The following is an 18,477-nucleotide window of genomic DNA, read 5'->3' as shown; positions in this document are numbered from 1 at the left end:
GCAGAAACGCATTACAACAGACAGCAGAAACTCACTACAACAGACAGCAGAAACTCACTACAACAGACAGCAGAAACTCACTACAACAGACAGCAGGAACTCATTATAACAGACAGCAGGAACTCACTACAACAGACAGCAGGAACTCACTACAACAGACAGCAGGAACTCATTATGACAGACAGCAGAAACTCACTACAACAGACAGCAGAAACTCATTATAACAGACAGCAGAAACTCACTACAACAGACAGCAGGAACTCACTACAACAGACAGCAGAAACGCATTACAACAGACAGCAGAAACGCATTACAACAGACAGCAGAAACGCATTACAACAGACAGCAGAAACGCATTACAACAGACAGCAGAAACGCATTACAACAGACAGCAGAAACGCATTACAACAGACAGCAGAAACGCATTACAACAGACAGCAGAAACGCATTACAACAGACAGCAGAAACTCATTATAACAGACAGCAGAAACTCACTACAACAGACAGCAGGAACTCACTACAACAGACAGCAGAAACGCATTACAACAGACAGCAGAAACTCATTATAACAGACAGCAGAAACTCACTACAACAGACAGCAGGAACTCACTACAACAGACAGCAGAAACGCATTACAACAGACAGCAGAAACGCATTACAACAGACAGCAGAAACTCATTATAACAGACAGCAGAAACTCACTACAACAGACAGCAGGAACTCACTACAACAGACAGCAGAAACGCATTACAACAGACAGCAGAAACTCACTACAACAGACAGCAGAAACTCACTACAACAGACAGCAGAAACTCACTACAACAGACAGCAGGAACTCATTATAACAGACAGCAGGAACTCACTACAACAGACAGCAGGAACTCACTACAACAGACAGCAGGAACTCACTACAACAGACAGCAGGAACTCACTAAAACAGACAGCAGGAACTCACTACAACAGACAGCAGGAACTCATTATGACAGACAGCAGAAACTCACTACAACAGACAGCAGGAACTCACTACAACAGACAGCAGGAACTCACTACAACAGACAGCAGGAACTCACTACAACAGACAGCAGGAACTCACTACAACAGACAGCAGGAACTCATTATGACAGACAGCAGAAACTCACTACGACAGACAGCAGGAACTCATTATAACAGACAGCAGGAACTCATTATAACAGACAGCAGGAACTCATTACAACAGACAGCAGGAACTCATTACAACAGACAGCAGGAACTCACTACAACAGACAGCAGAATCTCATTATAACAGACAGCAGGAACTCACTACAACAGACAGCAGGAACTCATTATAACAGACAGCAGAAACTCACTACAACAGACAGCAGGAACTCACTACAACAGACAGCACATACTCACTACAACAGACAGCGGGAACTCACTACAACAGACAGCAGGAACTCATTATAACAGACAGCAGGAACTCACTACAACAGACAGCAGGAACTCATTATAACAGACAGCAGGAACTCATTATAACAGACAGCAGGAACTCATTACAACAGACAGCAGGAACTCATTATAACAGACAGCAGGAACTCACTACAACAGACAGCAGGAACTCATTACAACAGACAGCAGGAACTCATTACAACAGACAGCAGAAACTCATTGTAACAGACAGCAGGAACTCACTACAACAGACAGCAGGAACTCACTACAACAGACAGCAGGAACTCATTATAACAGACAGCAGGAACTCATTATAACAGACAGCAGGAACTCATTGTAACAGACAGCAGGAACTCATTACAACAGACAGCAGGAAGTCATTATAACAGACAGCAGGAACTCACTACAACAGACAGCAGGAACTCATTACAACAGACAGCAGGAACTCATTACAACAGACAGCAGGAACTCATTGTAACAGACAGCAGGAACTCACTACAACAGACAGCAGGAACTCACTACAACAGACAGCAGGAACTCATTATAACAGACAGCAGGAACTCATTACAACAGACAGCAGGAACTCATTACAACAGACAGCAGGAACTCATTACAACAGACAGCAGGAACTCATTACAACAGACAGCAGGAACTCATTATAACAGACAGCAGAAACTCATTAGGCCTTATTATAAGTCATTAACAAGTATGGATTTGCCTTCAGGTTGCCAGGTTACTACTGAAACAGACTAGCTGAGATAAACTAATTGAAACAGCCAGAGCAGTGGGATGGATCCTTCCATCCAAGCAGCTAAATGAAGTGTTTACATACATGGATACATCGAAGCTACAGGCAGGGTAGTAGTGTTGAAATACATGGATCTATACAGGCTACAGGCAGGGTAGTAGTGTTAATATACATGGATCTATACAGGCTACAGGCAGGGTAGTAGTGTTAATATACATGGATCTATACAGGCTACAGGCAGGGTAGTAGTGTTAATATACATGGATCTATACAGGCTACAGGCAGGGTAGTAGTGTTAATATACATGGATCTATACAGGCTACAGGCAGGGTAGTAGTGTTAATATACAGGCTACAGGCAGGGTAGTAGTGTTAATATACAGGCTACAGCCAGGGTAGTAGTGTTAATATACATGGATCTATACAGGCTACAGGCAGGGTAGTAGTGTTAATATACAGGCTACAGGCAGGGTAGTAGTGTTAATATACAGGCTACAGGCAGGGTAGTAGTGTTAATATACATGGATCTATACAGGCTACAGGCAGGGTAGTAGTGCTAAAATACATGGCTCTATACAGGCTACAGGCAAGGTCGTAGTGTTAATATACAGGCTACAGGCAGGGTAGTAGTGTTAATATACAGGCTACAGGCAGGGTAGTAGTGTTAATATACATGGATCTATACAGGCTACAGGCAGGGTAGTAGTGTTAATATACAGGCTACAGGCAGGGTAGTAGTGCTAATATACAGGCTACAGGCAGGGTAGTAGTGTTAATATACAGGCTACAGGCAGGGTAGTAGTGTTAATATACAGGCTACAGGCAGGGTAGTAGTGTTAATATACATGGATCTATACAGGCTACAGGCAGGGTAGTAGTGTTAATATACAGGCTACATAGTGTTAATATACAGGCTACAGGCAGGGTAGTAGTGTTAATATACAGGCTACAGGCAGGGTAGTAGTGCTAATATACAGGCTACAGGCAGGGTAGTAGTGTTAATATACAGGCTACATGCAGGGTAGTAGTGTTAATATACATGGATCTATACAGGCTACAGGCAGGGTAGTAGTGTTAATATACAGGCTACAGGCAGGGTAGTAGTGTTAATATACAGGCTACAGGCAGGGTAGTAGTGTTAATATACAGGCTACATGCAGGGTAGTAGTGTTAATATACATGGATCTATACAGGCTACAGGCAAGGTAGTAGTGTTAATATACAGGCTACAGGCAGGGTAGTAGTGTTAATATACAGGCTACAGGCAGGGTAGTAGTGTTAATATACAGGCTACATGCAGGGTAGTAGTGTTAATATACATGGATCTATACAGGCTACAGGCAAGGTAGTAGTGTTAATATACAGGCTACAGGCAGGGTAGTAGTGTTAATATACAGGCTACATGCAGGGTAGTAGTGTTAATATACATGGATCTATACAGGCTACAGGCAGGGTAGTAGTGCTAAAATACATGGCTCTATACAGGCTACAGGCAAGGTAGTAGTGTTAATATACAGGCTACATGCAGGGTAGTAGTGTTAATATACAGGCTACAGGCAGGGTAGTAGTGTTAATATACAGGCTACAGGCAGGGTAGTAGTGTTAATATACAGGCTACAGGCAGGGTAGTAGTGTTAATATACAGGCTACAGGCAGGGTAGTAGTGTTAATATACAGGCTACAGGCAGGGTAGTAGTGCTAATATACATGGCTCTATACAGGCTACAGGCAGGGTAGTAGTGTTAATATACAGGCTACATGCAGGGTAGTAGTGTTAATATACAGGCTACATGCAGGGTAGTAGTGTTAATATACATGGATCTATACAGGCTACAGGCAAGGTAGTAGTGTTAATATACAGGCTACAGGCAGGGTAGTAGTGCTAATATACATGGCTCTATACAGGCTACAGGCAGGGTAGTAGTGTTAATATACAGGCTACAGCCAGGGTAGTAGTGTTAATATACAGGCTACAGGCAGGGTAGTAGTGTTAATATACAGGCTACAGGCAGGGTAGTAGTGTTAATATACAGGCTACATGCAGGGTAGTAGTGTTAATATACAGGCTACAGGCAGGGTAGTAGTGTTAATATACATGGATCTATACAGGCTACAGGCAGGGTAGTAGTGTTAATATACATGGATCTATACAGGCTACAGGCAGGGTAGTAGTGTTAATATACAGGCTACAGGCAGGGTAGTAGTGTTAATATACAGGCTACAGGCAGGGTAGTAGTGTTAATATACAGGCTACAGGCAGGGTAGTAGTGTTAATATACAGGCTACATGCAGGGTAGTAGTGTTAATATACATGGCTCTATACAGGCTACAGGCAGGGTAGTAGTGTTAATATACAGGCTACAGGCAGGGTAGTAGTGTTAATATACAGGCTACATGCAGGGTAGTAGTGTTAATATACAGTACATGGATCTATATAGGCTACAGGCAGGGTAGTAGTGTTGAAATACATGGAGCTATACAGGCAGTAATGAAAATGATGATGCTATATGTGTTAGCATAAACCTGTGCCTTCCATTGATGGCTAGCTAGCTAGCATAGCTTTAATTATAAACAGACTAATTAAATGCTAGGTGGGTCGTGTACTTTCCTCTCTTGCGCTGTGAGATAAGGGCCTGGTTTTGAGTCAAATAAATTTTCTGAGACAATGATGCACCTTGCACAGATACAAGCTACTTCAGGAAGTATTTTGCTTTCAGCAGAGAGATTCCCAATGGAAAACCATGTGGCCTTCATTTATCAAATAGTCAGAGACTGCTTCCCAAATGGCATCCTGTTCACTGTTAGTGCACTATAATGAGAATAGGGTGCGATTTGAGACGCAGACATAGCAATGGCTATAGGCCTACTGTAATGTATTTTTAATGTGAGGAAATGCCACCGTCAAACATCAACATCAGTCTCATGACATGGATCAATATTGTAACTTTTAACACTGGTCACAAGTAGTGCACTAGGTAAGGGTACATCTGGACCAGTAGGGCACTAGGTAAGGGTACATCTGGACCAGTAGTGCACTAGGTAAGGGTACATCTGGACCAGTAGGGCACTGGGTAAGGGTACATCTGGACCAGTAGGGCACTAGGTAAGGGTACATCTGGACCAGTAGGGCACTGGGTAAGGGTACATCTGGACCAGTAGGGCACTAGGTAAGGGTACATCTGGACCAGTAGGGCACTGGGTAAGGGTACATCTGGACCAGTAGGGCACTAGGTAAGGGTACATGTGGACCAGTAGGCCACTAGGTAAGGGTACATCTGGACCAGTAGGGCACTAGGTAAGGGTACATCTGGACCAGTAGGCCACTAGGTAAGGGTACATCTGGACCAGTAGGGCACTAGGTAAGGGTACATCTGGACCAGTAGGGCACTAGGTAAGGATACATTTGGGAGGTGCTGATTTATATATTAGACTTGGTTGCATGAACATGTTCATACCTCCTGAAGTTTGTGTGAAACTGACAGCTCACTTCTCACTGGGCACACACTGGTTGAATCAATGTTGTTTCAACTTAATATGTCAACGTTTTTCAACCAGTACTGTTTTGATTTTATTCAACCAGCCTTCGCTGGCTAAACATTGACATTAGGGTAAATCTTCAACTTATATACATTGACTTAACCTGACTAAATACATTGACTTCACCTGACTAAATACATTGACTTTACCTGACTAAATACACTGACTTAACCTGACTAAATACATTGACTTAACCTGACTAAATACATTGACTTAACCTGACTAAATACATTGACTTAACCTGACTAAATACACTGACTTAACCTGACTAAATACATTGACTTTACCTGACTAAATACATTGACTTTACCTGGCTAAATACACTGACTTTACCTGGCTAAATACACTGACTTAACCTGACTAAATACACTGACTTTACCTGACTTAAAACATAGACTTTACCTGGCTAAATACATAGACTTAACCTGACTAAAAACATAGACTTAACCTGATGATAAAGTGAAAACAGGTTTTAATTTTGGGGAATCGCTTATAAAATGGGTTAAAGGTATGTATAATAACCCTAGGTGTAAAATAGTAAATAATGGCTACATCTCAGAAAGTTTTAAACAGTCTACAGGAGTAAAACAAGGTTGTCCACTATCGGCATATTAATTTATTATTGCCATCGAAATGTTAGCTTGTTAAAATTAGATCCAACAATAATATTAAGGGATTAGAAATCTGTGGATTAAAAACAAGGGGGCCTTGTACACCGATGATTCATGTTTTCTTTTAAAACCACAATTAGAATCTCTCCACGGCCTCATAGAGGATCAAGATACTTTTGCTATCCTCTGGATTAAAACAAAATTATGATAAGTGTACTATATTACGTATTGGATCACAAAGAAATGCATATTTTACATTACCACGTAGTTTACCAATTAAATGATCTGACGGAGATGTGGACATACTCGGTATACAAATCTCAAAAGAAAGAAATTATCTCACTCCAATACATTTTTGTAGAAAGTTAGCAAAAATAGATAAGATCTTGCTGCCATGGAAAGGAAAATACATGTCTATTTGTGGAAAAATCCCCCTGATTAACTCTTTAGTTATATCACAGTTTACCTATTTGCTTCTGGTTTTGCCTACACCTAGTGACCTGCTTTTTAATTAATATGAACAAAAAATATTAAATTTTATTTGGAACGGCAAGCCAGACAAAATTAAAGGGCCTATTTATATAACGAATATAATTTCGGAGGGCAGAAATGATTAAATATTAAAGCATTAGACCTCTCACTAAAGGCATCAGTCATACAAAAGTTATACTTAAATCCAAACTGGTTCTCTAGTAAATTGGTAAGAATGTCTCATCCTATGTTCAAGAATGGCCTTTTTCCCTTTATTCAGATTACACCTGCTCACTTTCGGTTGTTTGAAAAGGAAATAATCTCCAAAATATCGTTCTTTTTTATTAAACAAGCCTTAGAAAGTAGGTTGGAATTTCAGTTTAATCCACCTGAAAAGAAAGAACAAATAATACAACAAATAATGTGGTTAAACTCAAATATACTAATTGATTAAAAAAAACATATTTATCGAAGAAATGTTTAAAAAGGCATAATTTTAGTGAATGATATCATAAATAGGACTGGTGGAGTGATGTCACACATGCAGCTAACACAGACATATGGAAATGTCTGCTCTACCCAAAATTACAACCAACTATTTGCAGCATTACCACAGAAATGGAAGAGGCAAGTAGAAGGGGAAAAAAGTAAGGAACTTGTATGTCGACCCTGTATTAAAGAACATAAATGGTTCAAGAAAAGTGTGATAAATAAAAACATATATCAATTTCATTTAAGGACCAAAAAACTGACAGCTGTGCCATATAAATTGCTAAATAGTTGGGAAGAGATTTTCGATGTACCGATTCCATGGCACATGGTTTATGAATTGATACGCAAAACAACATCGGATTAAAAACTTCACATTTTTCAATTTAAATTACTATACAAAATTCTTGCAACCAATAGAATGTTATATACATGGGGGATACAATCTTCCCAGCTCTGCAGATTCTGCTGTGAGGAGGCAGTAATTAGATCATTTATTTTGGTACTGTCCATATGTAGCTCGTTTTTGGTCACAGGTCCAGGAATGGCTGAAGAATTGCAACATTTGCCGAGAACTAACGCTGCAGATAGCAATACTGGGTGATTTGAAAAGCCATAGTCAATCAATCAATAATATAATAATTGTTTTTGCATATAATGTGTATGTATCATGTACAATCTGTAGTAGCTATGAGAATAGAAAGGTTCAGTTCTTTTGTGAAGCAATCGCATGCACAGTTGAAAAATATATGGCAAATAGAAATCCAAAATGGATGATGTTGAGAGATAGATGGGATGGGTTGAATGGAGCTGAAGGGCGGGACTAATAACAAGATAACCAATGTAAAACATCCAGGGTCTGTTACATGTATATAGGTTCAGACATGTTGTGAAATAGCACAGTTACAAATAGAAATCACACTGGATGGACATCAGAAATAGAGGAAGGACTAAAAACAAACAAAATATAACTATTGTAAAATAGATTGTGTCTGTAAAATGTGTATAAGATTTATATACCGAAGGTAGAAGCCTAAGTGTTAATGTTTATTAGTTTACTCCAATTGGGGGAAGGGTGGAAGGGTTTGCAGGGAATAATAAAGAATGTATATTAAAAAAAAGGTATTTATGTATATATAGGTATGTGTATGTATATATGTGTATATATATGCATGCGTGTATGAATATGGATATATATATTTACCAAAACAATATATGGGGGATTGGAAATGAGGCAGACAATTACATTGATGGAAGCAACAATCTTTCCACAATATTAAGCTGGGAGAACCTTCCAGAAGGACAACCATCTCTGCTGCACTCCACCAATCAGGCCTTTATGGTAGAGTGGCTAGAAGGAAGCCCCTCCTTATTGTAGTGGCCAGACGGAAGACACTACTCAGTAAAAGGCACGACAGCCCTCTTGGAATTTGCCAAAAGCCACCAATAGACTCTCAGACCATGAGAAACAAGATTCTCTGGTCTGATGAAAGCAAGATTGAACTCTTTGGCCTGAATTTCAAGGGTCACGTGTGGAGGAAACCTGGCACCATCCCTATGGTGAAGCATGGTGGTGGCAGCATCATGCTCTGGGGATGTTTTTCAGTGGCAGGGACTGGGAGACTAGTCAGGATCGAGGGAAAGATGAACGGAGCAAAGTACAGATAGATTGTTGATGAAAACCTGCTCCAGAGGTTCACCTTCCAACAGGACAACGACCCTAAGCACACAGCCAAGATTACACAGGATTAGCTTCAGGACAAGTCTCTGAATGTTCTTGAGTGGCCCAGCCACTGTCCAGAGTTGAACCCGATCTAGCATATCTGGAGAGACCTGAAAATAACTGTGCAGCGATGGTCCCCTCCAACCTGACAGAGCTTGAGAGGATCTGCAGAGAAGAGTATGAGAAACTGCCCAAATACAGGTGTGCCAAGCTTGTAGGGTCATATCCAAGAAGACTCTTTACTTTTTTGATGTTTTAATAATTACAAACCAGTTTTTGCTTTGTAATTATGTGGTATTGTGTGTGGATTGATGAGAGGGGAAAAAACAAGAAACAAGTATTCACATTCCTGAATCCATACATGTTAGAATTAACTTTTGTCGGGATTACAGCTTGGAGTCTTTCTGAGTAAGTCTCTAAGAGCTTTGCACACCTGGATTGTACAACATTTGTACATTATTCTTAAAACAATTACTCAAGCTCTGTCAAGTTGGTTATTGGGCCAGCAGCAGCAGTTACTGGGCCAGCAGCATACCACCCTGCATACCACTGCTGGCTTGCTTCTGAAGCTAAGCAGGGTTGGTCCTGGTCAGTCCATGGATGGGAGAGATGCTGCTGGAAGAGATGCTGCTGGAAGTGGTGTTAGAGGGCCTGTAGGAGGCACTCTTTCTCTGGTCTAAAGAAATATCCCAATACCCCGGGCAGTGATTGGGGTTATTTCCCTTTGTGGGGTTCCGTCTTTCAGATGGATGTTAAACGGGTGTCCTGACTCTCTGAGGTCATTAAAGATCCCATGGCACTTATCGTGAGAGTAGGGGTGTTAACCCTGGTGTCCTGGCTAAATTCCCAACCTGACCCTCAAACCATCACGGTCACCTAATAATCCCCAGTTTCTAACTGGCTCATTCATCACTCTCTCTCCCCTGTAACTATTCTGCAGGTTGTTGCTGTAAATGAGAATGTGTTCTCAGTCAACTGACCTGGTAAAAAAATGATTATTGCTAGACAGCCATTTTCAATTCTTGCCACAGATTTAAGTCAAAACTGTCACTAGGCCTCTCAGGAACATTTACTGTCTTTATGTCAAACAACCCAGTGTAGAGTTGACCTTGTATTTTATGTTATTGTCCTGCTGAAAGGTGAATTTGTCTCTCAGTATCTGTTGGAAAGCAGACTGAACCAGGTTTTCCTCTAGAATTTTGCCTGTGCTTAGCTCTATTCCATTTCTTTTTATCCTATAAAACTCCCTAGTCCTTCCCGATGACAAGCATACCCATAACATGATGCAGTCACCACCATGCTTGAAAATATGAAGAGTGGTACTCAGTGATGTGTTGTGTTGGAATTGCCCCAAACATAAGGGCTTGTATTCAGGATTCAGTTCATTTCTTTGCCACATTTTTTGAAGTTTTACTTTAGTGCCTTATTGCAAACAGGATGCATGTTTTGAAATGTGTTGTATTCTGTACAGGCGTCCTTCTTTTCACTCTGTCAATAAGGTTAGTATTGTGGAGTAACTACAATGTTGTTGATCCATCCTCAGTTTTCTCCTATCATAGTTTTTAAACTCTCTAACTGTTTTAGAGTCACCATTTAAAGTCACCATGAGTCTCATGGTGGAATCCCTGAGCGGTTTCCTTCCTCTCCGGCAACTGAGTTAAAAAGGACACCTCTATCTTTGTAGTGATTGGATGTATTGATACACCATCCAAAGTATAATTAATAACTTCAACATGCTCAAAGGGATATTCAATGTCTGCTTTATTGATTTTTAACCAGGTGCCCTTCTTTACGACGCATTGGAAAACCTCACTGGTCTTTGTGGTTGAATCTGTGTTTGAAATTCACTGCTCAACTGATGTAGTTATTGAAAAAGCATGTTAAACACTAGTACTGCACACAAAGTGAGTTTTGTGAGATGAGGGGTCAGGATGAGGAAGGGGTAAGGAGGGCATGAGAAGGGCAAGGGGGGTTGAGGAGGGAATGAGGAGGGTGGGGGGGTGAGGAGGGAATGAGTAGGGTGGGAGGGGTGAGGAGGGAATGAGTAGGGTGGGAGGGGTGAGGAAGGGATGAGAAGGGTAGGGGGGTTGAGGAGGGAATGAGTAGGGTGGGGGTAGGGGTGTGAGGATGGAATGAGAATGGTAGGGGGGGTGAGGAGGGAATGAGAATGGTAGGGGGGGTGAGGAGAGTAGGAGAAGGGTAGGGGGGTGAGGAGGGAATGAGAAGGGTGGGGGGTGAGGAGGGAATGAGTAGGGTGGGAGGGGTGAGGAGGGAATGAGTAGGGTGGGAGGGGTGAGGAGGGAATGAGTAGGGTGGGAGGGGTGAGGAAGGGATGAGAAGGGTAGGGGGGTGAGGAGGAAATGAGAATGGAAGGTGGGGTGAGGAGAGTAGGAGTTGGCCAGCTTACACGCCTCTGTCCGCTATGGGGATGTCTTTGTCCTGTCCAGTCCCAGCCTTGCCCCAGTGGTTGGAGCTAAACCACAAAGTAAACACACTGATCCCAAAATACCACAGAGACACCATACAGAGTAGAAACAGCATTACATTCTCAAAACACTTCCCAGGCTCAACACACACAAACACAGCATTCAACTTATCCACCCTCTTCCCTGCAACCTTCACACTTTTCTGCAGTCTTCACTTTTCCCTGCAGAATTCACTCTGAGCTGTATCCTTCACTCTGAGCTGTAGCCTTCACTCTGAGCTGTATCCTTCACTCTGAGCTGTAGCCTTCGCTCTGAGCTGAACCCTTCACTCTGAGCTGAACCCTTCACTCTGAGCTGAACCCTTCACTCTGAGCTGAACCCTTCACTCTGAGCTGAAGCCTTCACTCTGAGCTGTAGCCTTCACTCTGAGCTGTATCCTTCACTCTGAGCTGTTGCCTTCCTCTGAGCTGTAGCCTTCACTCTGAGCTGTAGCCTTCACTCTCCCCTGCAGCCTTCACTCTGAGCTGCAGGCTTCACTCTGAGCTGTAGTCTTCACTCTGATCTGTAGCCTTCACTCTGAGCTGCAGCCTTCACTCTGAGCTGTAGCCTTCACTCTGAGCTGTAGCCTTCACTCTGAGCTGTAGCCTTCACTCTGAGCTGTAGCCTTCACTCTGAGCTGTAGCCTTCACTCTGAGCTGTGCCCCCGAGCGGCCTTCACTCTGAGCTGTAGCCTTCACTCTCCCCTGCAGCCTTCACTCTGAGCTGCAGGCTTCACTCTGAGCTGTAGTCTTCACTCTGATCTGTAGCCTTCACTCTGAGCTGCAGCCTTCACTCTGAGCTGTAGCCTTCACTCTGAGCTGTAGCCTTCACTCTGAGCTGTAGCCTTCACTCTGAGCTGTAGCCTTCCTCTGAGCTGTAGTCTTCACTCTGAGCTGTAGCCTTCACTCTGAGCTGTAGTCTTCACTCTGAGCTGCAGCCTTCACTCTAAGCTGCAGCCTTTCTGAGCTGTAGCCTTCACTCTGAGCTGTTGCCTTCACTCTAAGCTGCAGCCTTTCTGAGCTGTGCCCTTTGCAAGATGTCTCCCAGACGGTTTGTGTTCCAAAATCTATCAGCCCAATATTTCATTCCATGCTTTTTGTTCTGTTTTTTCTCTGCCACGGCTTAGACACATCTTTGTTTTTGAGACTATCGTTCCCAGAGGGCCTTCAGTGGTCCTACCCAGCCCCCAAAGGGCCTTCAGAGGTCCTACCCAGGTCCCAGAGGGCCTTCAGTGGTCCTACCCAGCCCGCAGTGGGCCTTCAGTGGTCCTACCCAGCCCCCAGTGGGCCTTCAGAGGTCCTACCCAGGTCCCCTGCTGGCCTTCAGAGGTCCTACCTGGCCCCCCGAGGGTCTTCAGAGGTCCTACCCAGGTCTCTGAGGGCCTTCAGAGGTCCTACTCAGCCCTCAGAGGGTCTTCAGAGGTCCTACCCAGGTCTCTGAGGGCCTTCAGAGGTCCTACCCAGGTCCCCGAGGGCCTTCAGAGATCCTCCTTGGCCCCCAAAGGCTCTTTCAGAGGTCCTACCTGGCCCCCCGAGGGTCTTCAGAGGTCCTACCCAGGTCTCTGAGGGCCTTCAGAGGTCCTACTCAGCCCTCAGAGGGTCTTCAGAGGTCCTACCCAGCCCCCAGTGGGCCTTCAGTGGTCCTACATGGCCCCCCTAGAGCCTTTCAGAGGTCCTACCCAGCCCTCAGAGGGTCTTCAGAGGTCCTACCCAGGTCCCAGAGGGCCTTCAGTGGTCCTACCCAGTCCCCCGATGGCCTTCAGAGGTCCTACCCAGCCCTCAGAGGGTCTTCAGAGGTCCTACCCAGCCCGCAGTGGGCCTTCAGTGGTCCTACCCAGCCCCCAGTGGGCCTTCAGAGGTCCTACCCAGGTCCCTTGCTGGCCTTCAGAGGTCCTACCTGGCCCCCCGAGGGTCTTCAGAGGTCCTACCCAGGTCTCTGAGGGCCTTCAGAGGTCCTACTCAGCCCTCAGAGGGTCTTCAGAGGTCCTACCCAGGTCTCTGAGGGCCTTCAGAGGTCCTACCCAGGTCCCAGAGGGCCTTCAGAGGTCCTACCCAGGTCCCAGAGGGCCTTCAGAGGTCCTACCCGACCCCCCGAGGGTCTTCAGAGGTCCTACCCGACCCCTGAGCGTCTTCAGAGGTCCTACCCAGGTCCCCGATGGCCTTCAGTGGTCCTAACCAGGTCCCCCGCTGGCCTTCAGAGGTCCTACCTGGCCCCCCGAGGGTCTTCAGAGGTCCTACCCAGGTCCCAGAGGGCCTTCAGAGGTCCTACCCAGTCCCCCGATGGCCTTCAGAGGTCCTACCCAGCCCTCAGAGGGTCTTCAGTGGTCCTACCCAGCCCCCAGTGGGCCTTCAGTGGTCCTACCCAGGTCCCCTGCTGGCCTTCAGAGGTCCTACCTGGCCCCCCGAGGGTCTTCAGAGGTCCTACCCAGGTCTCTGAGGGTCTTCAGAGGTCCTACTCAGCCCTCAGAGGGTCTTCAGAGGTCCTACCCAGGTCTCTGAGGGCCTTCAGAGGTCCTACTCAGCCCTCAGAGGGTCTTCAGAGGTCCTACCCAGGTCCCAGAGGGCCTTCAGAGGTCCTACCCAGGTCCCAGAGGGCCTTCAGAGATCCTCCTTGGCCCCCAAAGGCTCTTTCAGAGGTCCTACCCGACCCCTGAGCGTCTTCAGAGGTCCTACCCAGGTCCCCCGATGGCCTTCAGTGGTCCTACCCAGGTCCCCCGCTGGCCTTCAGAGCTCTTACCCAGTCCAGAGGACCCGGGGCACCAATTGTTACCACTGCTCTTCGTCATCCATTTAGTTTTTCTCTATGTCTCACACTTGATCAAATTCCTGTTTGTCCTCTAACCATTTATCAATTTGTCCATGTGATGATCTGTATTCAACAATGTCTTTCTCTGTGCTGTGACTACATGTACTGTACATGTACTGTGTCCCAAAACGGTCTACAACTTAGTCAATGTCCCTGTGTACTGTATTGTCTGATGTGTTGTCTCTCCTCTCTCCCTGCAGTGAAGCCAGACCCCCCTGAGAAGGTGGTGGCCACGCCCATCCCTAACAACGTTCGTCGTCTGGAGGTCACCTGGAATAGCCCTTCTACCTGGCCAGATGTAGAGAGCTTCCCCCTGAAGTACTTCCTTCGATACAGGCCCCTCATCAGGGACCAGTGGCAACACGTGAGTTATAGATACAGGCCCCTCATCAGGGACCAGTGGCAACACGTGAGTTATAGATACAGGCCCCTCATCAGGGACCAGTGGCAACACGTGAGTTATAGATACAGGCCCCTCATCAGGGACCAGTGGCAACACGTGAGTTATAGATACAGGCCCCTCATCAGGGACCAGTGGCAACACGTGAGTTATAGATACAGGCCCCTCATCAGGGACCAGTGGCAACACGTGAGTTATAGATACAGGCCCCTCATCAGGGACCAGTGGCAACACGTGAGTTATAGATACAGGCCCCTCATCAGGGACCAATGGCAACACGTGAGTTATAGATACAGGCCCCTCATCAGGGACCAATGGCAACACGTGAGTTATAGATACAGGCCCCTCATCAGGGACCAGTGGCAACACGTGAGTTGTAAATACACGTGTAACACACACACACTCAACACACACTCAACAATGACTGGTAAATTATCCAATATCAGCTCAGTTCATACCTACCATTGTGACAATGAGTCGTCCTAATGCTGCATCAAATGTACATGATCTTTGGGGCATTGGCAAACACAAGCAAGTAATTTAATTTATGTACCCCTAATTGCACCGAATACATCTGTTTATCATACAGCTATTGTCTGCAGTAATCATGAGCCTGTAAACCAGAGTTACACGGTTAGCACTGAGGCGGTATTCAATAGTAGGAAGACCACTTTATGCAGCTCACCCTGCACTATCAGCTCCAATGTAAATAACATGAGCATGTCTACTTCTGATCAGCTTCCCAGTAAAGCATTAGAAACAATCAACAACCCAGAAAGGAGCTAAAAATAGCCCATATTAACATAAACAGCCTGAGAAACAAGGTCCATGAAGTCAATAACTTGCTAGTACTAGATTACATTCATATTCTGACTATCTCTGAAACTCACTTTGATAATACCTTTGATGATACAGTGGTAGCAAGACATGGTTATAACATCTATAGAAAAGACAGAAATGCCAACGGGGGCGGTGTTGCTGTCTATATTCAGAACCACATTCCTGTAAAGCTTAGAGACGATCTAATGTTAAATATTGTTGAAGTAATATGGCTACAGGTTCATCTGCCTCACCTAAAGCCCATTCTGGTCTCAGGACCAGAATGGGCTTTTAACTGTAATCAGTGCCTTCAACCTGGATCAGGTTGTCAGTCAACCTACCAGGGTAGTTACAAGCAGCACAGGAATGAAATCATCAACATGTATTGATCACATCTTTACTAACGCTGCAGATATTTGCTTTAAAGCAGTATCCAAATCCATAGGATGTAGTGATCACAATATAGTAGCCATATCTAGGAAAACCAAAGTTCCAAAGGCTGGGCCTAATATAGTGTATAAAAGGTCATACAATAAGTTTTGTAGTGATTCATATGTTGATGACGTAATGAATATTTGCTGGTCTGTGGTGTGTAATGAGGAGCAACCAGAAGCTGCACTGGACACATTTATGAAACTACTTATTCCAGTTACTAATAAGCACCCATTAAGGACATGACTGTAAAAACTGTTAAATCCCCGTGGATTGATGAGGAATTGAAAAATTGTTTGAGAGGGACAAGGCAAAAGGTAACGGCAAATAAGTCTGGCTGCCCAATCGATTGGCAAACGTACTGCAAATTAAGAAATCATGTGACTAAACTAAATAAAAATAAAAATAAACTACACTATGGAACAAAGATAAATGATATAAAGAATGATAGTAAAAAGCTTTGGGGCACCATAAATTACATTTTGGGGAAAAAAGCCAATTCGGATCCTTCATTCATTGAATCAGATGCTCATTCATCACAAAGCCAACTGATATTGCCAACTTCTCCAATTACTTTTTCATTGGCAAGATAAACAGACTTAGGGATGACATGCCAGCAACAAACGCTGACACTACACATCCAAGTATATCTGACTAAATTATGAAAGACAAGAATTGTACTTTTGAATTCCGTAAAGTCAGCGTGGAAGAGGTGAACAAATTATTGTTGTCTATCAGCAACACACACTCAACACGTGAGTTATAGATACACATGTAACACACACACACACTCAACACATGAGTTATAGATACACATGTAACACACACACACACACACTCAACACGTGAGTTATAGATACACATGTAACACACACACACTCAACACGTGAGTTATAGATGTTTGTTCCTGCTGTAGCTGCAGGGTGAGGGTCAAGGATACATTTTTTAAGTACAAGTAAAATATTTTTCAAATGATTCTCCACAACCTCAACCACACACAGGCAACTGACAACATAAAGCAAACACCAACATAGAGTGTCTTAATAGGGCGTTGGACCACCACAAGTCGCCAGAACAGCTTCAGTGCACCTTGGCATAGATTCTACAGGTGTCTGAAACTCTATTGGTGTGATGTGACACCATTCTTCCCTAAGAAATTCCATAATTTGGTGCTTTATTGACAGTGGTGAAAATCACTGTCTCAGGCGTCGCTCCAGTATCTCCCATAAGTCTTCAATTTGGTTACAATCTGACTGAGAGCCATGGTAGCCAAAATAATGGGCAAATCAAGACCCTAAGCATGATGGATTGTTAATTGCACACCTGTGTGGAAGCACCTGCTTTCAATATACTTTGTTTCCCCCATTTACTCAAGCTTTACCTTTATTTTGTCAGTTCGCTGTAGCATAAACCTTTATTTTGTCAGCTCGCTGTAGCATAAACCTTTATTTTGTCAGTTAGCTGCAGAATAAACCTTTATTTTGGCAGTTAGCTGCAGAATAAACCTTTATTTTGTCAGTTAGATGCAGAATAAACCTTTATTTTGTCAGTTAGCTGCAGAATAAACCTTTATTTTGTCAGTTAGCTGCAGAATAAACCTTTATTTTGTCAGTTAGCTGCAGAATAAACCTTTATTTTGGAAGTTAGCTGCAGAATAAACCTTTATTTTGGCAGTTAGCTGCAGCATAAACCTTTAGCAAAGATGACTAATGTACAGAATAAGTTATATAACTGACTTCTGCGCTGATGCCAGAGTTCAGATTCCCTACATCACTGGTTGATTGTGTTTGCAGAATGTTAGGCTATGTTTTGATTAAGCTAGCTATATTACAGAGGACAGGGCTCACATTTCTTCCAGGACAATATACTGTATTATTGATTCACAAGGTAATGAACTAGGAGATTAACTAGGTGGTGAACTAGGTTGTGAACTAGGCGGTGTACTTGGCTGTGAACTAGGCGGTGAACTAGGATATGAACAAGGTGGTGAACTAGGTGGTGAACTAGGTGGTGAACTAGGAGATGAACTTTGAGATGAACTTGGCGGTGAACTTGGCGGTGAACTAGATGGTGAAGTAGGTGGTGAACTAGGTGGTGAACTAGGAGATGAACTAGGAGATGAACTTGGCGGTGAACTTGGCGGTGAACTAGGAGATGAACTAGGCGTGAACTAGGCGGTGAACTAGGTGGTGAACTAGGTGCTGAACTAGGCGGTGAACTAGGTGGTGAACTAGGTGCTGAACTAGGCGGTGAACTAGGTGGTGAACTAGGAGGTGTACTTGGCTGTGAACTAGGCGGTGAACTAGGATATGAACAAGGTGGTGAACTAGGTGGTGAACTAGGCGGTGAACAAGGCGGTGAACTAAGCGTTGAACTAGGTGGTAAACTAGGTGGTGAACTAGGTGGTGAACTAGGTGGTAAAGTAGGTGGTGAACTAGGTGGTGAACTAGGCGGTGAACTAGGAGATATTCTAGGTGGTGAACTAGGAGGTGAACTAGGAGGTGAACTAGGAGGTGAACTAGGAGGTGAACTAGGTGGTGAACTAGGAGATAT

General features: G+C 44.1%; 1 protein-coding gene across 1 annotated transcript in view; it reads left to right on the top strand.

Annotated features, from left to right (window-relative positions):
* Window positions 1-18,477, top strand: part of cntfr (ciliary neurotrophic factor receptor) — a 461,919-nt gene that overhangs the window by 369,385 nt on the left and 74,057 nt on the right. Inside the window, exon 6 of the mRNA XM_045692705.2 lies at window positions 14,474-14,637. Within this exon, the coding sequence (XP_045548661.2) occupies window positions 14,474-14,637 (164 nt within the window). The remainder of the gene's footprint in view (window positions 1-14,473; window positions 14,638-18,477) is intronic.

Source organism: Salmo salar, chromosome 13 (assembly GCF_965601325.2).
Source record: "Salmo salar chromosome 13, fSalSal1, whole genome shotgun sequence".
NCBI classification, from domain to species: domain Eukaryota; kingdom Metazoa; phylum Chordata; class Actinopteri; order Salmoniformes; family Salmonidae; genus Salmo; species Salmo salar.
Note: the sequence above shows the minus strand (reverse complement) of the source record. Positions and strands in the feature narration are given on the sequence as shown.